The sequence below is a fragment of the Pteronotus mesoamericanus genome, unplaced genomic scaffold, assembly GCF_021234165.1.
Source record: "Pteronotus mesoamericanus isolate MK-2021 breed Mesoamerican mustached bat unplaced genomic scaffold, CSHL_Meso_final contig_163, whole genome shotgun sequence".
Lineage (NCBI taxonomy): Eukaryota > Metazoa > Chordata > Mammalia > Chiroptera > Mormoopidae > Pteronotus > Pteronotus mesoamericanus.
In genome coordinates, this window is record NW_026555064.1 from 20,086,336 (window position 1) to 20,110,059 (window position 23,724).

The 23,724-nt window shown below is 57.3% G+C and overlaps 1 protein-coding gene across 2 annotated transcripts in view; it reads right to left on the reverse strand.

Annotated features, from left to right (window-relative positions):
* Positions 1-12,763: 12,763 nt before the first annotated feature.
* USP53 (ubiquitin specific peptidase 53) overlaps positions 12,764-23,724 on the reverse strand; it is a 35,924-nt gene continuing 24,963 nt past the window's right edge. Inside the window, exons 14-16 of one of the 2 annotated variants that reach the window (XM_054563590.1) lie at positions 23,526-23,602; positions 16,645-16,741; positions 12,764-15,779 (exon numbers count right to left, since the gene is read on the reverse strand). In XM_054563590.1, the coding sequence (XP_054419565.1) occupies positions 14,972-15,779; positions 16,645-16,741; positions 23,526-23,602 (982 nt within the window). In that variant the 3' untranslated portion in view covers positions 12,764-14,971. Of the gene's footprint in view, positions 15,780-16,644; positions 16,742-23,513; positions 23,603-23,724 lie in introns of both variants that reach the window. The other variant, XM_054563584.1, reaches the window with a different exon arrangement.

Below are 23,724 nucleotides of genomic sequence, written 5' to 3' on the forward strand. Positions count from 1 at the left end.
TTGCATTACAGCAGGGGGTGCAGTGGGGGCGGGTGGAGGTCGCTTTTCCCGACCCTGTCTCCTTGGACTTTTGTTCTGGGCACCTTTTCCTATTGACGAAGGCCGCAGTGTTGGCCTCGCTCCCCCCGTGACCCAGGCGCTGCTCCGGCTGCCCTGTGTGTGTGGCAGACATGTTAGAACGCGGAACGGGAGAAGATCTGAGTGCGTGATGTACATGAGTGGATTAGAGAACACCTCATCCTTTGCAAAAGCACGGAATTAGGCCACTGTTTGTAACTTCACTGAAAACTTCACATAGGAAATTGTAATCACTTAGATTTTCACATGCTTTTTTAAAAAGAAAAATAAAGGTTCAAAGTATTCCCTCCTCTCTAATCGCACCTCTCTGCTTATTTGAAACGGAGAAAGATAGGCATGAACCTCGCCCAGCAGCGGGGAGCGGCGCACGCACGCCGTCCGGCGCCCTGCCCGACGCTGTCCGGGCCGCGCTGAGCGCAGGAGCTAAGTTTAGTCCAGGACAGCAGGACCCGGGCTGCAGCCCAGCCTGCTACAAGTCTAGAGAGAGACATCTAGGGAGAAAGCGCCCCCTGATTCCCCCGTGGCACCCCAGGACAGCCTGGGAGATGCACGGCCCACGCTCAGGCCTGTCTCTGTTTCGGCCGCACTGTGGGCTCACCGTTTCCACAGCCTCCGCCCGCTCGAGGGGGATGCTCCTCGATTCACTAGGACTGGAGAGCAGCCCTCGGCTGCTGCTAACGGGCTGCGCTGCTGTGACCCCGCCTTGGGCAGCTGACCTTGGCGGCAGGCTGACCCGCTGACCAGCAGAGGGCGCCGACCCGGGCCACCAGCCTGGCCCCTGGCCCGCTCCTAGGCGCAGCGTGATGGGGCACCCCACTGCCTGGACCCAGGAGAACCGCTCCTTGGAGTTTGCGTCTGCACAACTGCACGTCCTTGGCAGGGAGGGGAACGGTCTGAAGGGGACAGAGCGGCAGGCAGCGCAGGGGAGCGAGGAGCGTGGGCCGCGAGGCGTGGGCAGAGCCAGGGTGAGCGCGGGGACACGCGGCGGGTGGGGCCGCGGCCTGGCAGGCACCCACGGCTCACCTGCGGCACATGGCGCCTGGGGGCGCTTTCAAGCTTCCCCCCCATCCCGGGCGGCCGACAGAGGGAAGCACAGATGGAGCTAGGCCGGTCGCAGCCGACAGCCGTCGTGGCCCGTGGAAGGTGCCCGGCACGTGACAGGTCCACAGGGTGCTGAGTAGGAACTTGGCAACTCGTTAGGCTTTTCTCCCTACTTTTATATTTGAGATTTTTCCATAACAAAAACTAAAAAATATAAAACATACATATATAACGCCAGAGGCCAAGGGCGCCCTGTCCCTTCCTCACTGTGACCTTGGTCTGAGTCACCACCCTCCCTCCCTGGACTCCTGGAATGACCCGAAAAGACCTCCCATCTTCTACGTCCTCTTCCCCAGCCTTGCAGCCAGGGAGACGGTTTGAACATCGACCTGGGATCACGTCCCTCCTCTGCACTGGGCACGGCCCGTGTCCCAGTCCACTCAGAGGACAGCAGGGGCCCTCGCAGCGGCCAGCACCCCCCGCGGGTCGGGTCCCCCGCCGGTCTGACACCCCCGAGGGCAGCCGCATCTGGGGCAGGGGCGTCCCGAGGGGGAAGTGGCCTGCAGCAGAGCCCTGCACAGGAGCACCGCGGGAGCACCGGGTCAGAGCCCCCGGCCCCCCAGAGTGGCCAGAAGCCAAGCGCCGTCTGCCTGAGTGACAGGAAGTCTTGTGAAAACGCCCTCGCGGAGCCCGTGTGGCCCTGGGCACTCCGCTCCGGGCGGCCACCCGCCGGGGACTTCGGGCAAGCCACTTGGTCTCTCTGGAATTGAGTTCAGTGCCCTATAAATGAGGCGATTGGACCAGAGGACCTCTCAGTTCCCTTCCAGGGCTCAGAGTCCACCTCTCTGGACAGCCCTCCATGACCCTCCTTTTAGGTAGCCCCTGTGTCACAGAGAGCGTCACCGGGACGGAGGGGGGACAGGAGCCACCTTCAGACTCCTCAGCGTGGCTGGCTTCGCCGGCCGCGCTCGGTTCAACGCTCTGCTGTCGCCGCACGGACGTTCTCACTGCGCTCCGAGCATGGAGCCCGGCGTTCCCGCACACGCAGGGCCCTGCGGGCCCGCAGCCAGCCCTGCCCCTCGGAGCCGGCACGGCGAAGCGGAGAAGCCAACTTCCCGTGAGCAGCTGGAAACTGGCCGGAAGACGCCCGGGCTCCTGCAGAGAGGTGGCAGGGTGGGCGACGCGGCCGCCTGCGATCGGTGGGCATCGGGATGGGAGGGAGGAGAGGGGCAGGCACTTGGGGTCACGGAGCGCCGCTGGCCCTGGGCCGCCCCTCGCTCCCTGCAGCGCTGGTGTAAGGCTGCCACCTGCTGGCCGGGCGCGGGAGCGCCGCCAAAGACGCCCGCGGCAGGTGCGCCGGGGTGAGCGCGTTGGGGGAGCTCCCAGGGCTGCCGGCTGCAGCCCGAAGCACTTCTCGAAGGCTGCCCGGGCTCCCGCTCCCAAACTAAACAGAAGTGATACCACGTGGGAGCGGGCATGTTCAGGGCGGGCTGGCCGGCGAGTACAGCGGCTCTACTTTCTTCGTTCACACAGCGCTGTGTGCCAGGCGTCAAGCGGTCACCGATGGACGCCCCTGGGAAGAGAGCCAGGCCACGAAGGTGCCATCAAACAGATTCGAGCTCTCGGCCAGTGGGCAGCGCCCTGTGGAGGGGAGACGCGCCGGGAGTCCAGCGTGGCCTGCCGGAGCTCTCCGGTCCCCGCCGGCTCCAGGGCCACGTCCCCGGGGCACAGCGGTGTGACCGGCTCTATTCAGATGGTCCTCGTGCACGGCCACCCTCGCTGGGGAAGGACCCGCGAGCCCTCGAACAGCGCTCTCCTGCCCTCCAGCAAGACACCAACCGAAAAGTGCTTTCGGGGAAGGAGCGGAGGCTACTGCCATTTCTCCCTTTTGTTTTAGGTCATTTTTAAACAAGGGAGCAAGATAACAGGGGTATCAGAGGCCATACATGTGGCCCAGAACGTCTTTGCTTCAACACACCCTTAGAGCAGAATAACTGGACGAGGCTGGCACTTTATTTCCCGCCCCAGCCCGCGCCGAGTGTCCGCCCGTGTCCCCACAGAGAGCCCAGCGCGCCCCCCGCTCTCACAGCGCGCTCTGCGCTCGGTCTGCTCACCTGCCCGCTGCAGCCTGTGAGCCGGCCGAGGGCAAGGCTGGGGTCCTAGGCCTGTACACCCGCGTCCCTGTGGCACGGCCACCGTTAGCCACTTGCAGCTGAACGAATCCATGGGGCTGCCGGCCGGCGGCCTGCGCCTCAGCCAGCCGGCCCCCGCCCGCCCCGCAGCGGCACTCTGAGCATCTCCCGCCGGAGCTCTGCCGCGGATCCGGCCCAGCTGCGCCCTCACACACAGGCCACCGGCGCTGAGCCACATCACCTCCCGGGCTGACCTCAAGTCAGCGGTGGGCGAGGCAAATCTGCGTGCCCCCTTGGAGCCGGGAGTCCCACCTGGGCGAGGATCCGGAGGTCGCAGCCAGACACTGCGCCTGGGCCAGAGGCGGGCACCACAGAGAAGGGGCGGGGCCCCGCGGGCGCGGGCAGCGTCTCCTGCTGCGCTTCGCTTGCCCTCTTCTCCTAACTGGCTGGTCGCGGGGCCTTGCCTGAATTCCAAGAGGCCTCGCACACACGTGAATCATTTTCATCCCTACTTAGATCCCAGGATCTGCAAAACCTCCAAAATACAAACTGGCTCCCCAATGCAAAAAGAAAATTGTAAACTATCAATAAATAAACATTTTATCCACAAAACACAGCATTAATTCAGATGGAGTTCAATACAACTCCCAAGACCTTACTTGGTGTCTACAATATGCTGGACATTGTTCAAAGCACTCTGTACAAACCAGCTCATGCTGATCCTCACCAATCTACACACTGAGAACTAGGGCTACAATTCCCACTAAACAGATGAGGACACCGAGGAAGAGAGGGCATGTGCCTTGGCCAATGTCGATGGCCAGTAAGTGGCTGAACCAGGATTTGAACCCAAGCTGTCCGGTTCTAGAACATGTATATGTTCTAGAGTATGGATTCGATTTTATTTAACATGGTCATGTATTTTGAAATGTTCTTTCAAGCGATCATCCAACAGATATTTATTCAACGGTTATTACGTGTGGGTGCTGATCCAGGTGTTAGAGACACCACCCCCTGGGCACACACACAGCACACACGGCGAAGAAGTGAACGAATACATTCGACAGCGGGGCACGGTGGAGAAAATAAAGCCAGGAAGGGGACGCGGCGTGCCCGGGTGACATCGTGGGCACAAGGCTCCAGGGGGCGGTGAGGGAAGCAGCCTGGGTGGGTGATGTCTGGGCCGTGAGCGGAGGCGGTGAGGGAACGGGCCCCTCTGAGCACGTCTTATGCGATTCCGGGGAGAGGGGAGCGCGGCGTGGCTGCCCCGCCCAGGGCGGTCCGAGGGCCCGCAGCCACAGCGGAGAGCCGCGCAGCCTGCTCAGCCAGCGCTCAGCCGGGCGGGCCGGGCCGGGCGGGGCGGCGGCTCAGGGCGGCAGGACCCAGGAGCGGGGCCTCCTCGCTCACCGTGCGCGGGACGCGTGCAGGGCTGGTTTGTGAGGTGGGCGATGCTGAAAACATCATAAACTTCCTTCCCCCAGGTTCCAAAGTCAATGCACTAACTATTTACCCCGCCCAGGCCGCCGAGAGGTGCAGCTGGTGTGCCCTGCAGCTGTCGCTTAGGTCTGATGGTTTATGGTGCCATTCAAGTTCTCTGTTTCCTCCCTGGCCCCTGCGGACAGAGGCTGCTGGGATTTTCAGCTCCTGCTGTAGAACTGTCTCTTCCTCCTGCCAGGTCTGTTCACGTCTCCTCCACGGAGTCTGGCTCAGGGTCGGCCCGGGGTCTGTAGGCCTCTGGCAGACCTGTTCCGGGCACTTTCCGCCCATTTCTCAGCGTTCCCGTGGACACGCGTGGAGCGGCCCAGCTGCCTGGTGAGCGCGGGTCTCCTGACGCGGCGTCCCTGGAGCGGATCCGAGCACCGGTGCTCCGGCCGGGGGCCTGCAGATGCGAAGGGAAGGCCGGGCCCCCGGGGAGCCGCAGCGCCTTTGGAAGCACAGGCTGGAGGCGCTGCTGTCGACCTCTGCGGGCACCCGCCGCGTGCCACGCGCCTGGACGCTCCTGTCATGAAGGGTCAGGCGGTAACTTCGGCCTAGCCGGCCTCCTTTACTTTCTAACTTGTTTTCAAAACACTTTCTTCCCGACTCCTAAGTCACACTGTTTTCATTGAGAAAATGCGGAAAAGCACAAAGACTAAAAGGGTCTGTGGGCCACCCCCTAGGGATGACGGTGGCTGGCATTAGTCACACTCATGAAGAGTCTGATCTGGGTTAGCGTTTTATTGGCAGCGGCCACTGCCTGCCGTCCACTTATGTCACAAGGTTATTCACAATCACGCTGATGCTAACAGTGGCACGTCCACCCTTGGAAGCCGCTTGGGTAATTTCAGGCCACATGCTGACTAACCTGCAGTCCCCACCCTCCATGGCTGTCCCTCCAGCACCGGCCAAGGAGACAGAAACGGGGGGTTGCCCTGTTGATGAGCACAGCGATGTGTCAAGGGTATAGGTTTCAACATCTTCGGCATCGACACCTGCCCTGCAATTAAGTATCCTTTGTCCTACTAAGTTGTTTTAAACTTTAGAAAGCCACAAAATGCCTTTTTAAAAAAATTTATTTATTTGTAGAGAAGGGAAGGGAGGGAGAAATAGGGAGAGAAATATCAATGTGTGGTTGACTCTTGAGCACCCCTACTGGGGACCTGGCCCACAATCCAGGCATGTGCCCCGGCTGGGAATCGAACCGGGGACCCTTGGATTCGTAGGCCGGCGCTCAATGCACTGAGCCACACCAGCCAGGATAAATGCTTTATTTTAAAATGAAATCTTCTATGACACCCTGAAATAGGAAATGAACAAGACTGAGCTCTCCTGGCTGAGGAGCTCGCCCGTGGGGTGGGGGAGGAGCGGCAGCTTCTGCACAGCCCTCCCGCTTGGCCTTGGTGAGCCCCGCACTGCGGTGCCCGCCCGCAGGGCACTGGGACGGGCCTCAACGTTGTTGGAAGAAAGCACACGTTGCCACCTTGCTGAGAAGGCCCTTGTGAGACGCTCGTCACCTATGCTGCCTTCAAAATAAAGAGCAGATTACTTTGGGTTCACGCGAGCTACCCCAGGTTAGACCCAGGTCATCCCTCCCAGGAGGGCGGGCAGACCATCCGGAGGGGCCTCGCTAAGGACCCGCCCTCGGGCCACTCCCCGGGCCCCGGAAGCAGACACACTCGCCAAGCAGACAGCTCTTCCTGTGAGCACAGAGCAGGAAACTTTGCTTCCACTGACCTTCTCCCTACTCCCTCAGGGAAATAAAAAAGGCAAAAAACCTTCCTCTTAACAAAGCCTCCCCTTCTTTAGCCATTTATTGAAAGGCTGCCTGGAGCTTGCTGGTCCCGCTCCATCCCATTTTCCCTCCCGTCCCGCCGTGGGCTCTCCCTCAAACCGTGTCTCAGTCTTAGGCACCTGACCTCGTACTGCTTCCCAACAAGCCAAGCACAGACCAGACCCCCCGCACCAGCTTTCCACACCCTGGCCGCGCACTGGTCAGTCTGATTGCTGGCTATGTCAACATCTGCATGGTCGGCAGGAACGAAAGAACCTAATGTCCGTGCTGCCGACAGAGCACCTGGTGGACCGACCCCAGAAAATGGACCTAGGACCGAGAAAACAACGTCACTCTCCTCCTTTTGCTTGGTCAACTGAACTCACAGACACACACACACACACACACACACACACACACACACACACAAACCAAAAAACAAAAAACACCACCAGAAGCTCAAGGGCTGGGCCTGCTCAGGTAACGACATCAGAAGGGACTTCTCCCTTTGCAGTGAGAACAGGCATGGCACTGGGCCGTCCTAGGCGGCGAACCGAGGCACCAGGGCCATGGCACCTTGGGGTTCGACTCCATAGGCAGCATCCGCAAGCCTCTCATGGAGGTCGCAGGTGCTCTGCGCGCAGACCCTGAGGGAATGGGCACTTGCCAAACCAGGAGCTGTTACGTGTGGCTCACAAGCCACCGTGTGCAATCTCACGTAGCTCGGGGCTCCCCCGATTCGCGGCCGGAGACCAGGGATTACCTAAGGGTAGACCAAAAATCTGGACTAAGTTGGTCAGGCAGCAACGCCAGGCCTTACAGCCAGGAAGGGCTCAGTGCAGGCCTTGTTCATGTCAGGCAAGTCCCAACGTGTCCACTCCTACAGTTGACAGCAATACACGGGGGATGGAGACGTGCAGAGGACAACACGCGGGTGCCACGACACAGACCCCCCAGCGGCTTCCTGATCTTACCCATGAACAACGCTGGCCTTTTCATCTCAGGTGATAATAACAAGGCATGTGAAGGCTTCCTGCCTGGATGGCTGGGACGAGGGGGACTCAGATTCCTGGCATGCTCTGTCACCAGGTACTCCGCCTTAGACGCCAGCCAAATTACACACCGGGGCTCCTCTGTTCTTCCAGTGCAGCCGCATAAACGCACTGCACGAGCCGGTACCGAAAGCCCGCATGGCAAGGCGTGTGCATTGCCATCCTCGGTTCTTGTCAGGACTGGGATCCTTTCCCAGGCTCCGGAGCGTACTAGTCTGGAAAGCAGTTCTAAATCTCTCCATAGGGATGGACCGGGAGTTCGACATCACTCCCCAAATGCTGGCCGCCCCGCGATGGCTCAGAAGGGAGCAGGGCAGCCTCCTCTGGGCCCCCAAAGCGCCTTGCCTGGGCCAGGGGTGGCCCCCGAGGGAGGAATCTGTGTGACCACAGGTGAGGGGCGCTGCCGGCACGTACATCCTGGGGACAAAGGGCCGCTAACCGGCGCCCTGTGAAGGACAAGGTCAACACTCTCCATCCGATCAATGAGCTTCGGCCACTCGACAGCGCTGACCTGTTCCCGGATGGGGGCGGGTTTAACGGGATATAAGGAAATGTGCTCAGATTTGCGGATGTTGGTTTACTCATCCCAGTCTAATCTACGTCTGTGCAGATCCCTTGCCACTTGGCCACTAACCAATTCACCTGTTATGGGAAGCACCCTGTCCTGGGGAGCATCAGGCAGGGGAAATGAAGGTCAGAGCATTTCACCCCGAACTATGCCACTTTGGCAGGTTGACTGTTTTGAGTTCAATGCAATTTGAGAAACAGCAGGTGCACAGAGGGCACTCTGACCCCGCTTTTCCTTCCTGAAACAAGGGCATAAGGTGCCGTTCTGGATCGGGCGGAACGGAAACATTCCCATCAGCAGGGGTGTGGCATCAGGATGAGGCAGTCGGCCCAAGCAAACCCTGTGAGACAAACCCTGATCTCTTTCCACCGCCTCTGGAAGCCCTGAGTCTCGTTTGTTGATCGTGTGAAAGGTATAAAAGCGCTCTGCTCTGGTCCCCTCTCCAGGTCTTGGTTCTCTTGTGAAGGTTCCCCTGCGCATGGAAAAGATGAATGAACTTGTGTGCGCTTCCTTTACCCTAATGCTGCGTTAATTCCGGGAACCCAAACAGGGTAGAGGGTTTCTGCTGGCTGCTTCCTTTCTGGATGCACTCTGACCTTGCTGGGGTCACGCTGCAGACCCCGGGATTACTCTCAAATTTACGCCCACGAGGTACATGCAAAAGTCTGTCCTCCTCCGCTTAAAAGCTCGCGCTGGCCATGACGATTGGCACCTCATTAATAAATCCAAACACACTCCGGTGTAACATGCCAGGGAAGGCACAAAACCCGTCCCCTGAACCCCTGGCGCGACGATCCTAAGGGATCTCGGGACCTGGAAGGAGAGGTACCCCGGGGCGTGCCAGGGTGGAGCCATCACCCGCCGGGATGCGAGTGAGGGTGACTTCCGGTCCTGCCAGAGTACTTCTTCCAGGGAACCCTGAGCGGCCAGCTTTCCGCCCGGGCCCGCTCTCTCGGCGGTGAGTGGCGGCCGCCCCGCCCGTCGCACTGCCTGCCGGCTGTCACGGAGGCAGCGGGCGGGGGCCGGTGCCTGGGCGCTGGGGGCGGACCCGGCCCACTTCCGGGGCGGAGCGCGCCGCCGCGCATGCGTAGGCGGTGGCCTGGCTCGGCTCGTCGGCCGGTGGAAGGCGGAAGTGCGCGACCTGCCAGGTTTCCGGCTGCCGGGGCTGCCGCGCGGCTGGGGCGCGATGGAGGGGCGCGGGGCGGCGGGAGACGGCCCGGACGGGCCTCGGGAGCGGCGAGGCCGCGGCGACGAGGCGAGGCCGCAGCAGAACCACCAGGTGCGGCCTGCGCCCGCGGCGGGCCGGCTGCCCAAGCACTCGTACTGGCTGGACCTCTGGCTGTTCGTGCTGGTGGACCTCGTCCTGTTCCTGTTCGTGTACCTGTGGCCGTGGTGAGAGCTGCGAGCGCGGGGCGGCGGGGGCCCAGGCTGCGGAGAGCAGGTGCTCCCTGCGCGCCTGGGCGGGGCCCTGGGGACAGGTGTGCGGGAAGCGGGGATTCCTGCCTCTGTCGGGTGTTTTGGAATCAAACAGCCGGGCCTGTGCTCCTCGCTGCCCGGAGACCCGGCGGGTGATTAGCTTCTCGGCGCTGTTGTCATTATCACCAGAGACCCGGGGAGCCAGGTCACAGGGGTGCAGTGAGGACTGAGTGGCAGTAGCTTATCTGCAGGCGACGTCTGCGTGGCTCCGAAGCCCTCGTCCCTGCCCAGCACCCGGACCCGGCGCGGGCCACGCAGGTGTCTCAGGCCCCAGCTGTCATTTCCCAGGGTTGCCATTTCAGTGGACGTCACCTTCAACCTGGGGCGCGCTCACACACACCCACGCGTCCCGGACACCAGCGGCCTCGTCGCACATTGCCAGGTTCCACTGGCAAACCCGTGCTCCCCGTCCTCATTGCCACGCACCCCGGAGACAGTTCTGACAGCGGAGAAGAGCAGGGAGCCTCCAGAGACGAGCAGAGGGACGCGGACCCCGCCCCCCGCAAGACGCACTGCGGGGCCGGGGGCGGGGGGGCGGGGGGCCGGGGCCGGGGCCGGGCAGGGCAGGAACCAGTGGGGCGAGAAGCTGGGAGCCAAGGAGGCGCCTGTGGAAGACAGACTTTCGCTCAGCTCCTTACACAGGAGACGGCTCCTTGGGCTGAGGGGTGGGGGATTTGTTCACCGCGGTGTTTCTCTCAGCCATCACGCCTATGAGTTGGCACTCTTGATAGGCAATTGCGTCTTCGCTCCCCACCTTTGCCCGAGTTTTGGCAAAGATTTGAGCATCAGCTTGTCTCTGAGGGCCCCTTTGTCTGATTTCTTGGATCTGGCAGGTTAGGAGGGAGAAGAGTGGGGCGAATGGAAGAGCTGGGTATTCGTGAAGGGACAGTTTCCACGCTTCTCCACTTCCCCTCTTTTTCACATACCTGTAGTGATTTTTTTTTTTAACGACCTGAATTTTCAGCTCTGAGTAGAAAACAGAAGGCTTTCGATGAATAGATCAGGCTATTTTTTGCTCTTATCACTATGTTAGTCATGAGGAATAGGCAAGTGACTAAGACAGTCGATTTCAGAGGTTGGCATAAAGTATCATTATGGGAAGGAAGAAACAAGAAACATTGTTGACAAATACTCCTTTTTTACAGATGGACGACCTGAGAGCTACATTAAAATGTTGGCACCTGGACTGGATTCTGAAAATGACTATAACTTCTTGAACAAAGAAGACAGGCAAGATTGTGCAACATAATTTCCAAAACTAAGGGATCTTCCTCTTGTCTTACACATTTGTTACTCATTTGGGGACTATGTTAAATGGGTAATGATCTCACCTATTCATAGCTAAGTTCTTACAACTAGACTCTGATTTGTGTTTTAAAACTTTTTCAGACATCTGATGGCTTTACAGAAGTTGAATTAAAATATTTATACAGAAAGGTTTAGTGTATTCATTAAGAACTACAGTCATGTCTTTAACATTTTAAGGGTTGGCCAGGGTTTAGCATGATGCCAATAATCTGGTGAACTAATTAGGTAAAGCCTCACAAAATAAATTACTCAAAAGCGAGGGAAGGATTTTGAGAAAAGTTGAAAGCTATACAGAAAATGCGGGTCTGTGAAGTACTGGGTGTACGTGGGCCTCCGCCACGGCCGCCAGAGGGCCGCCAGAGCGCCGCGACCTCCGGCGAGGCCTGCGGTTCCCGGTCCCGGGAGGCGGGGCGCAGGTCTTCCCACCCCAGCGCTTCCCCCGCTGCCGTTTAAGCTCTTGAACTCCCTAAAATAGGATGGTGTGTTTCAAAGCTATTTTTTATTATTGGGGTTGCATTAAGAATGCTTGTGACCAAAACATGTTTATTTTGATAATTTCTGTAGCTTCACTATGACATTTCAGCAAAATCAGTATATTTATTCATTCAACTAATATTTGAGCTCTTAGTATCAGCCAGGTAGCTACAGCACTTAGAGTCGCAGTGAAACCTGGGACCGACTTCAGAGGATCTCATCTGTCAGCTCCAAGGTCGACCGGTGTGCCTTCCGGGGACCGTGGCATCTGCCCGAAGAAAATCTTTAGACCAATGTGGGAGCCCCCAGAGGCACAGAACCAGCGTCTCCCGGGGGGTCCCTGGCACTGTGTAAACTGCTGCCGTGGCGCTTGCTAATGATGGTGCCCAGTCAATGCTCACTGCGTAGCTGAGGTCTGGTTTGCACCTGAGGTTGTGACGGGATTAACAGTTCTCACGTAGCTTAAAGTTCAGTCGCACACACAGACTTGCAGTCGCGCTTCCTCGCTGAGCCTCAAATCGGCCCACGGCCGCAGGTGCGGAGCACCCTGAGCGCTTCCAGCACGAGGCGGGGGAGGGGTCTGCATGCTGGGGCACGCGGGTGACCGGCCTGCGCAACGGTGGCCGTGGGAGGGCGGGTCTGGCCACCAGATGCGGAATAGGAAACTGCCCCCCCACCGAACGGCCACCTCAGGTACAGTGGCTGCCACAGTCCCCACCCTGACCCCCTGCCAGCTTTTAGGTTTCCACACTGAAAAACGGGCCACCAAGAAAAGCTGGCAAACTTGCTATGACAGAAACAAAGATGCCAGAAGAATGGTAAATTTTGCAAAAGTGAAATGGCTGTTTTAATAACCATTTGAAATGAACTGGCTGATGAGGGACTGTGAGGGAGTCCGTAGGGGTCGGTTAACCTGAAAGTGCGAGAACGGAAAGGGCCCCAGTGACCAGCCCTGACGTGGCAAGGGACGGCTTTCGGAGTCCCCGGGGCATTCCGGGTCATAAGGGCAGGTGATGCAGAGAGGGCTCGGGGACAAGGGTCCTCACACTATGGCCGATGGGCCGAAGCTGGCTTGCTGCCTCCTTTTATAAGGCCTGTGAACGAAGAATTATTTTTCACCTTAAAATGACTGAAAAGAAGCAAGACTATTCCATGACGTGTGATGCGGTCTCCAGTGTCAATGGCAGAGCTCGCGGGAACTGCGCGTGTGCTTCCGCCCCACGCTGGGCTGGGGCTGCGGGCCGTCTGTCGGAGACGCTGTGACCCGCCCGCCCGCGCGCCCACTGCCTGGCTCCTCGCCCGCCACAGCCCTGCTCTCGCCTCCCCCGGGCAAACGCTTCTCGAGGGGCGACAGTCCCAGCGCCCCTGGACTTTCAGACGGCGCACGTTTATCTTAAAATTCGTAATCCACACAGCAGGGGGCGGCGTGGTGGGGGGAGGAAGCCACAGGTCGTGGATGCCAAGAGAAGTCCAACCGTATCAACTTAAAGATCAGTTTATCAAAAAAAGCTGGAACCAGAGAAACTGATTTCACATGAAAATAGAATATTTGGAAGACAAGTACAAATATTTTGAACATTACAATTGGTTGCATTATTTCAAAAGTTATAATAAACTTGTAACCAGAAGAAAACACCTATAAAAATAAATAGGCGCCCTAAAAATAAAAATTTTACATATGAATTATTAGTTACTAAATAATGCATTCAAACTCTATCTGGAGTGTGGAGGTGAAATACCAACAAACGGCCGGTTTCCAGTCTGTCAGCACTGACAGGATGCAGGAGCCTCACCCGGACGGCGCTTTCAAAAGAGCCCGGATAGGACATGTCTAGTTGATGTCTGCAACTCAGCTGCGAGCTGAAGATACAAATCTAGGATATTGCTGTTAAATACCAGAAATTAGTTGAACCATTTCAAATAATAGATTTGAACTGGACAGCTTGACCAAACAACAACAAAAAACCTACACAAAGTTTTTGAAAGCTATTAAAAATAAAATACTTGAAGGAAGCCCGTTTTCTAGTATTTTACAATGTTATAAAAGCAATATTTATATACACTGACATTTCAAATACAGTTTTACAAAGTTTACAGTTTTTACAAATGTTCCATACTAAAAGTTATGTTAAAAAATAAGCTTTCTAAGAGATTAAATTTAATTCAGTTGATATTCAAGTATTTCTAAACTCAGAGAAGGCGACACTGACGGCTACAGCTAGAAAAGGCCACGAGGGGCTTCTCCTGGCGGCAGGACAGCTGGCCAGGGCGTGGGGACCGCGTCGGGTTAGACTTTTATAAGCACTTCCTTTCCAACAGTCTAGAGTATGTTTAATTGTTTAAATTTTGGAATATTTTAGTGATTTACGGAACTGGCCAAAACATTAAACTTAGTAATTTGTTTATAGAATTATCACATTGTATCTATAAACTTTATCCATTGACAAATGTAAGGGAAATTTGAATTCTTAATTCTCTGGAGTGGACAATACAAGACTAGTCTAAGCCACAATTAGTTTACCAGCTTAGTACAAAATAAAATGACAACTAATGAAATAGGCAATTAAAGTAACATTTTCATCCTTGTCAGGTCATCGTCATAACGGGAAATCCCTTTATTTTATTTAAAAGTAAGGCCCTCTCCATGACGGTGAGGGTAAAGTGACGTTTCATTAAAACTAGACCCTCTCATGAAAGGCAGAGATTTTATCTGGAAACTCAGAAAGGTTTTCAGACTCAGGCCCCGGAACCCAGGCGCCGGCGACACCCTGCAGGCCCGCACCGGCGGGGGCGAGGCGCGCGGGTGCAGCGCGGCTCCCGGAGCCTGGGCCGTTCCCAACACCAGGTGGCAGCCCCGAGTCACCCGGGCCAAAATGAAAACCTTTCACAGTTCACACGAAATTAGAAAAATGTAACACGGCAAATACATAGACTGAAGCACTTGAACTGTTTTAGCTTACCTGGCTGAAGCAACATCTGTGGACACACGCAACAGTCAAGGCCTAATTTTGGTTCACCAGGCATGAAAGTCCTAGGAGCAAAATGAAGTCTCTTCTGTTCAGACCTTGAGAAGGGAATTTTAAAATGTCTTTATCATTAAGGCTTTCCCCCCGGCAAATGTTATCAGGTCCACGGGGTGGTGTTCTCTAAGACACATGGATGGGGCGGCGCCCTCTCGGCAGTCGGGGCGCAGGGCGCCAGTGCCACCTCCTCACGGGTCCTGCTCCAGCTGCACAGGCCACGCCGCCCCGGGCGCATCCCAGCCAGCGGTCTACCGATCCACATGCGCGAGGACAGGTTCGTTTACTCCCTTGGGGGCTATGAACCACAAAATAAAGGGACAACTTCCATTTTTATTCAACTTCAGCGCGAAGCAAGTGAGTAGGCACACCGCTGGCTTTCTCTTTTTCGAGGCATCCCAAGACAATTCGAAGGGGCTTCTAAAACAGCCAGTAAATCGGCTGTCACAAAATAAAAACAGAAAGCGCGTTAAAGGGCGCAGCAGCTGTAAAATGCCAGGCTGCGCGCTGCCTTTTCCGTTGGGCTTGGTCCGTCCACGCCGCCCGAAGGACCGTGAGAGCGCCGCCCCCGGTCACCGGCTGCAGGGCGGCCCGGGTTTGCCTCTCGGCTCCACAGACGGCGCCGCTCCCGGGCCGCCTTCGCCTGGTGATGCTGCGGACTCACGGCAGGAGTCCGCGCGCTCCGGAAGCCAGAGCTTGGGCCGCTGATGGTACTTTAGTCGGTACGTATCCGTCATGCAGCTGTCCACGGAGAAATAGGTGGTCAGCGACACCGGCTCGCTCGCGCAGGGGGGGCTGGCGTCCACTCCTGGGGGGCCCGGCGCGGCGCCCAAGGGGGCTCCGGCGGGAAAGGGCCCCGCGAGCCTGCCGTCCCTCGCACACGTCCTCGCTTCGGAGCCCGGCTCGGAGGCCGAGGCCGCGCCCGGCTGTGGGGCGCCTGAGGATCGGGCTCTGGGCGCCTCGGGCAGCCTGCTCTCGTCCTTCTCCAATGGCGGCGCGCAGGGCAGGGCGCCCTTTTTTGGTGGCAGAGGGGGCGGTGGGTTCTGGCAGAGGGGCTTTGGCATCAGGGCAGCCCGGAGCCCGTGATCCCCACAGACGGAGCCCTCCGCGGGACACAGGGGCGCAGTGTTCCCCGGGGGCGCGGCAGCGGTGCTCCCGGGCGGGGCCGAGGCGTCGCCCCTTCTCCTCCCGGCAGCGGGCCGGCCCTCCGTGGGAAGGAGGGAGGCTGCCCCCTCGGCGTCCCCTGCGCTCAGCCACATGCCATCGCTGTCCAGCTGCGGCTCCTCGGGACGCGGGGCGAGCTCGCTGGCCGCGCGGGCCTTGCGGGCCTGCGGGCTGGACCAAGGGGGTCGCTTTCCGCTGGCGTCGGGCACCGGCGACCTGGAATGTGGGAACAAGGGAGCTGTGGCATGACAGGCAAACGTGCAAAACGGTGGGAAATGCAAATGTCTGTCCTCTCATTTAACCCCCCACGTAGGGCTTGCGTGGTTTTCGTGGCCTAACAGAAATGGAGGACACTTGGAACATCACTGTTTTATGCTGGCTCTAAAATCTTACGGCAGAGCCTGCGCGCGCTTGCCAGAAACCCCTGTCACTGCCAAAATCAGATTCCCAGCATTAGATGTGCGATACTAAAAAGCTAACTTCGACCTACACCACCAGAAATTACATTTATCTGTGATAAAATGCAGCACAGACTTAGGAAGATGTTATCGGCAAACACCTCCAACACCCTGAAACGCTTCCCAACCACCGTGACAGAGTAAAGCCCAGTAAAAGAGGCACTTTAATTTTGACATGGACGGATAGTATAATTTAAAATACGTTAGTCCCTCAAGATCACCTCTGGGTAGTAACTAGCTTGGCAACTGAAGACAGACGATGTCACACTGCAGTCTCTCTTCCTCATCCGCCTGTTCTATCACGCGAGTCACACGGGAGGCACTGAGACCAGAGGGTGGAGGGGGGGCACTTGCTGTGGGGGCGAGAGCCCCGTGCAGGTTCTGGCTCTGCTGCTTCGGGCAAACCAACCTGAGCCCCACTGTTCTCTTTCGTGAAACACCATCTGCCTCAGAAGGACCCGTGAGGCCCGAGGGCCGGCCCCCAGCGCAGGCCCCCAGCGCCGGCGGCGCAGAACCCGCAGACCCGCGGCCCGTGCTCATAACCGCCTTCCTGGTAAACACAGTTCCTCCGATACACGCGTTTAAGAGAAGAGATTTTAACATTTCCAAGTATCTTTGGTTACCTTTTCCCCAAAGGATTTTTTATCTGTAGATGTGATTCTGGGTAGAACTCCTGAGATTTACAGCCTACCTCCAAATTCTTGAATTCTTTTCTAAAACCTGAGGAAGAGAAGGAAAAAAATCCCAAAATTATTTAAATTCTCCCAAGTAACCAACAAACAAAAGTGAATTCTCCAAGACTGACTCTTTATACTGAATGACTGGCTGTTTCCCCAATTTGTTATCACTCGAAAGCGTCAGCAATGCCCAAACAGGGCCGTGCCCCCTGGGCCGCGGGGAGCGTTCGCTGTCACGGGCCACACACTGCGAGGCGGCGGTGGAAGTCCTGCATCTGCAGACAGCGGGCTCGGTCAAAGCCTGGAGCCGCCGCTGGTGGCTGGGGGCCCAAGGAAGCCCCTCGGCCCCGTCCCGCCCCCCCCACCCCGGCTTCCTGTGAGTCCCAGAGGCGGCGCGACTTCCCCTGCCTCACAGGGGGTCCCGCTAGTCGGTCAGTCGCCTGAATCAGCAGGAGGGCGAGGGACCAGCCCCGCCACCCGGCCCCCCCGCCACCACCCATGACTGCTGCCTGAAGCTGTTAGAAGCCTGTAGTGATTATTTTATTTAATCTCTAAACTGAACGCCGTTTTACTCAAAAAGATGACAAACTTTGGTTATTCACATTTTGCTATTTGACAGAGATTTTCTTTAAATTAGAGAAGTGAATATGTGGCTTTGAGAGAATAGCTGGCAATATATGACCAGGGATGACAGTCAAGCTTTGGGGTGAAAATTAGAATTACAATCGTATCCACCACCGTGGGTTCTGCAGCTTCCTGATAATCACAAAGCCTTTTGCTAATATCTGAGGTGGTATTAACAAATGTGGTTTTAAAAATGAAAGTATACATGGATGTAACAAAATCAGGCATGACTAAAGTCAGTCGTTCTTTAAATGAATATTTAAAATTGTAATTTTGAATGCTTAATAGAGCAAATATTGATGATATAACTATAAAAACCAAAGGTCTTTGAGGTCTTCAATATTTTTTAATAGTATAGTGATGTGAGCTTAGAAAGCGTGAAAACCTCTGTTCTCGTTGATGAAGAAATAGCTGTCTTTCTATGCTCTGCCATGGCTACTCCGTGAGACACCTCCCTCTTTACGCCCAGAGAAGGTAGGTGACCTGGCAGTGCTACACGGCGGGTCGGGAACAGCGGTCACGCTGACACAGACTCAGCTCCAAAGCCAGGGCGTCACCGCCCCGCCGAGGCCCGTGCACAAGTACCACTGAAACGCAAGGACCGGCATTTCCGTCCGACGAAGCGAGGCCACTGGTGTAAACATCAAATCACACGATACACCCTGATGTGCTGAGGCTCACAGAGGGTCCCAATGTAGAGGGCGCGAGCTTGAATTTTCCCCTCGTTGCCCATGCTCTGGAGAAGCTAATATGTTTTTCTGCTTCCCCTGACTTTAGATGACCTGTTCATCGTGTTCGTTTATCTCAGTTTCCTCTGATTCTCACGCGCACCAAATCCACGAACTTGAGGATTAAAGAAAACAAAATCAAGGGTATTAAAGCAGAAACTTTATTGGTTACACAACAATCGGGAGTTCCACTGCAGATACCCTTTTTATCCCTAAATTATCTTCTGGGTATATTTTTAAAAACTACCCTGTCACTCAAAATTCAAGTGGAATTCACAGTTGATCAAAACAGCGACATCTTACCCAACCAAGAAAAATCTGTATTTGATTTTGGCCAGACTCTGAGAATCAAATCCTGAAGCAATTTCCAGGAAAGACCTGTATAACAGGCACGGGAACGGAATGCCCATGTATAGGCGATGCTGCCCACACGGTAAACGACGCCGCCCCGCGCGATGGCCGCGGGTTCCCCAGCGAACCCCACCCCGCGAGGCGGCAGCGCGCTCCGCCCTGCGCGCGGCCTGTCCCCTTGGCGCTGCGGCTCCCCAGGGGCGGCCTCGGCGCCGCACGCGGGACTCTCCGTGAAAGTCCGCGGAGGGAAAACTCGGCGGCTGCGTGAGGAGCGCACGGGTTTCCTCCCTTGGTCGCCCGCGCCTCTGTCCGCCCGCTCCCGGCCCCGGGCCCCGGGCCCAGCGGGGCACGAACGGAGACGGATCCTCCACAGCGCCCCCGCCCCGCCCCCGCCCCGGGGCCCGCCTGGGCCACTCTGACAGGACGTCAAGGACCCGAGGCGGCACGGTGCGCCCCGGGGTCCCGCCGCGCTGCCCGGGGCTCGAGAACCGAGCCCCTCTCCCGACAGTAGCTTCATGTTTAAAGAAAGACTGTAATGTCAAAAAGAACCTGGATAATTTTTCCATCTTTAAAGCCTGAAAACGTGTAAGTTTGAGTTACAATATAATTTTCCACCACTCTGATTCTAACTTCAGAATGTTTATTTTTTACCTTAATTCATTACTTTCAAGTTCACGATACGCACAGACTCAAGAAACACCACTTCATTCCTGAGGGGCCTTTTCACTCCCGCTGGCGCCTCCCCTCCGCGGGCAGCAGGGGGCAGCAGCGCTTCCGCGCGGGGGTCTGCAGCTTCAGCGTCCCTACGGCAGGCGTGCGGCCAAGCGGCCCGACTTCAGAGTTCCAACCAACTTAAAAATAGATGTGCTATTTTTCTCTTCTGCTGACACAGACATCCATGTGTCTGCAACGGGAATTTTGGCTCCAGGTTCTTTGCAAACCTAAAATAGGCCGATTTTAACACCTGGCACAGAGATACCGCAATGTCAAGCAGGAAGCTTTAATTAATAATCATGCTAATTTCAACTCCGTATACGAAAATACCCAACGCCCAACAGCCAAGGAAATAAAGTGTACACTTCCTCTGACAAGGGGGCCTGGGTCTGAAACAGACTCACAGGGCACCAAAACCAAGCGGCTGGCAGAGGCCGCGTCCTGACTCGGGCTGCACAAGGAGGTTTCAGAACATGCGACCGCAGTCAGAGCCGCAGCGTGGTTCACGGTCTGATGTGTGACGATAAGGCGCTTCAACACAGTCTGAACACTTTAGAAAAATCGGCCCTGGCTGGTGTGGCTCGGCGGCCTGAGCGCCAGCCTGTGAACCCAAGGGTCGCTGGTTCCATTCCCAGTCAGGGCACAGGCCTGGGCTGCGGGCCAGGTCCCCAGTGAGGGGCACCCGAGAGGCAACCGCACATGGGTGTTTCCCTCTCCTTCTCCCTCCCTTCCCCGCTCTCTAAAAATAAGTAAATAATATCTTGAAAGAAAAAAAAGTCACAAAACTTTTGCTGGATAAATATTTCTGGCTAAATTTACCGTGCAGAAAAGGAGTAGTAGATGCTTTAATAACGCTGTGAGGTAACTTGATTTGGGGGTGATACAAAATAAAAAGACATGAATCAGTATCTTTTCTCACTGGAATTATAATTTGAAGCGAACACAGATAATGCTATTTTGCTACAAGTTAAATTTCAACACCAAAGGTTTACGGTTTTGAAGCACACACAGGTAAACACCTGTGCGGCGCCGGACCACGGCCGCCAAGCAGACCCCGTGGGCGCCCTGCCCCCGACAGCCCGCCACACTCGCAGGCGGTGAGTTCAGCGTTCAGACGGTGAGTTCGCACAGGAGCCAAACCAACTGTTAGAAGTGCCTCCTCCTCTAGATGCACTTTGTAATGCATGTGTTTAAATGAATATACTGCAGTTTCTGTTTAAATGAATATACTGCAGTTTGCAAAAAAAAAGAAAAAAAAATCTTAGAGAAAATATCCAAACTCTGGCACAAGTGCAAACTCTTCCAATAAATGTTTTCATTTACTAATTCTAGGATTTAACAACAGTAAGCGCAGTCCATTTCGCTTCACAAAGTGGAAGCACAGACCCTTGTGCAGGAAGGAATGCAGGGAGGCACCAGGTTCTGAGCACCCACGAGGCCCCACCACTGCCGCCCGCGCCGAGGCCCGGCGCTCAGCTGGCACTGACCTGTCCTCTGCCAGCGCCGGGGGAGCGGCAAGCGCTGTGGGCGGCAAAGCCACGGGCGGGCTGTCTGAGAGCCCCAAGGGCCCCTTTGCCACGCGCTGTGCGCCGTCCGCAGACGTGCCCCCCGCACTGAAGTCAGCGGGCGGGGGGACCAGCGAGGGTGAGGCCCCAGGGACCTCGCACACGCCCGGGGACCTGCCGCGCCCTCGCCGCCCTCCTGAGCCTGTCTGCTACCTCTGTCCCTCCCCCCTCCCCCAAGCCCTGCCCCTCAGTCACCGTCCTGCGCCCCCATCCTCACAGCTCTGTCCCCCTCACCCAGGTGACCCAAAAGCGGAACCGAGCCCTGGCGCCCCTGTCCTCCCCAGGCGCCGCCGCAGAGGTCTGCCCGGACCCTGCGAAACCTGCTTCCTCACTTCTCCTCTCTCTCTCTCTCTCCCACTGCAAAGAACTTTTTATCTGAAAATCATTTCAGCGGACCCTTCACACAGAGTCACCTGTGATGAACATCTCGTCCCACAGTTTTCCGGAGCCATTTGAGAGTAAGACACCCACGACGCGGCCCTTTTCCTCCTGCCCCCTCACTCTTGCTGCTGTTTCCAGGGTCCTCGACGCCCCGTTTGCTGGCTCACCAAGGACCAGCCACCACGCGAACAGCCCCCTTCGCCCCTGCTCCCGCCTCCTCTGTGCGCACCTTCCCTCGTGCTCCCCGCCCCCCCGTCCTGCGATGCCCCTCCCGGTCTTCTCGGCCTCCCCCGCCACCCCAGTGCCTCCCAGCACGGCTTCCCTCTCTCTCTCTGCGAACCCCATGCTCCATCCTCAGCCTGTCTCTGCCCTGAGACCCCCAGTTTTCCTGTGTGATGCGCTGCATGTCTGTCGCTCCATTCCCACGCATGCTGATGACTCCCAAATACATCGTGTGCCCTGAGTGCTGGCCTTTGTTCCCAGCTGCCCCGCAACCGCATGGCCCGGCCCGGGAAGGGGAGTGCACCCCGCAGGCGGGGGCGGGACAGTGGCGAAGCCTGGGGAGAGCCGCGGTGGGCGCTGAAGGTCGTCACACAGCAAACCGCGTCTGCACACGCAGTTGACGCCGCTAAGTGCGAGTGCCTGACAGAAAGCCACAGCAAGACACGCTGCACTCCCTCAGGATGGCAGCGATCAGCAAGCCAGCCAGGAACGCGGGGCGGAGAAAGCGGGGAGGCTGCCCCGCCCCGGTGCCGGGGGTGGGACGGGAGCTGGCGCAGCGGCTGGGACAGCCAGCGCCTCAGGACGTGAGCACGCAGGGGCTACAGGTCCGGCCCCTGCTCCCCGGGCCCCTCCCGAACGAGCTGACGCGGGGACTCTCAGACACTCGCCCCCCAGATTCCACAGTGGCCAAAAGTGGGCCTGCCCCAACATCAGTCGGAGGGCTGGGCGAAGTGCATGCTGTCACCCGACGCAGGAGTGGTCAGCCTTAAAAAGGGGCGGGATTTGGGCACAGGCTACGATGCGGCTGCGCCTTGAAGATGTGACGCTCAGTGAAATAAGCCAGTTGCAGAAACACAAATACTGCCTGATGCCACTTGTCTGAGGCCCCTGACGTCACACCCAGAGTCTGAGAGCACAAGGGTGGTGGCCGGGCCGGGGGTGGGCAGCGAGTGTCTGATGGGGACAGAGCTTCATTGCGAGAGACGATGGTGCCCAGAGACGACGCTGGGGACCGTGAGCGGCTCAGCGCCACCGCCCCGCCCCACAGAAACGACCCGCGTGGCAAACCTCCTGTGCGCTTTGCCACAAGAAAAGCCGCCTCAGGTGGGCTCGCAGCTCTCCCTCGCTGAGCGGGAAGGCGCGCCGCCCCGCCTCCCCCGGCCTCCGCCCCGCAGGAAGCCCCGCTCTGCGGGCCCCCCCCACCCCGTGTGACTGTCCCGCCCCCGCGTGCACCCACGCTCTTCCTGCGGCACTGGCTCACCAGACTCTTATCAGATTGTCAAACAGGCGAGACATTTCATGGGAAAGGAAGGTAATTTCCTTAATAGCAGTGTTTCCTCCTGATATAACACCCTTTGAGGAAAACAAAATAATTTAAAACCACCATATTAAAAGTCTGCAACCAGAACAATCATCTCCACAAAAGCCAGAAGGATGATAAAGACTAAAAACAAACTTTAAAATTTGTTTTTCACGGCATTTTTATTTTGAAAAGTTAAATCCCTTCTAATCCTCTGAATTTTAAAATCTCAACACCGTCCGTGACTTCGGCCTCGGGGACCCCCTTGCCCACAGTCCCCGCGGCCCCTCTCTCTCCCCGGGGGCTGCCCAACAGCCCTCCCCAGCTGTGCGCTCCGACACCGGCTGCCCTTGGCCTCGGGCCGCCTCTCCTTGCTAACCTGTCCCCTGCGATAACGCCGCACCAGTAGCGGCTTTCTCCACACGGCACGTGCCCGCAGGCCGCTCGCCAGCGCCCCCACCCATGGGTCCCCTGCGAGCCGGCCCCCACTCTGTCCAAAGCCGCGCCCGGCCGAGAGGCTGGCTGTGGCCGGCGACAGGCGAGCGGGAGTGCGGGGCCACGTCCGGGCTGAAGTGTGAGAACCGACTCGTGCAGGGCCCCCCGCCCCCCGCCCATTCTGCGCCATCAAGAGGCCTCTGCGCCCACGGAGTCCCGCCAGCTGGGGCCCGCGTGGAGACCAGGAGGAGATGGCCGGACACGCATCATGAACAAAAACCAAGCCTGTGTCAGGACACTGAGGGTCTGAGGTCATAACTGCCATCCAGCCCAGGGACCCCCCCCGCCCCTCCCTGAAAAGAGCCACCCTCCCTCCCAGAGGCTCCCAGCGCACCCAGCTGCCACCCCACCACCAGAGCCCTCCAGCCCAGGGCTGCTCGTAGCTTCTGTCTTACCGCGCCTTCCCCTTTGCAGCCACTGTGACGATGTGCTTACGTGAAACTTTACCTTCTAAGTGGTTTTTACTCTGTTGCGGGGCCAAGTTCACATGGTCTGTGTTTCGGTTGCTTGTCTGAATCTGGTCACTGAAAGAACAAAACACACACCAGGCCCATCACCACGAGGAAGTATCACTCTTGTTTAAGACAAAGAAAGAAAATCCCCTCTGTTCAACAATTACGATATGCCACGTGCTGTTCTAGAGGCT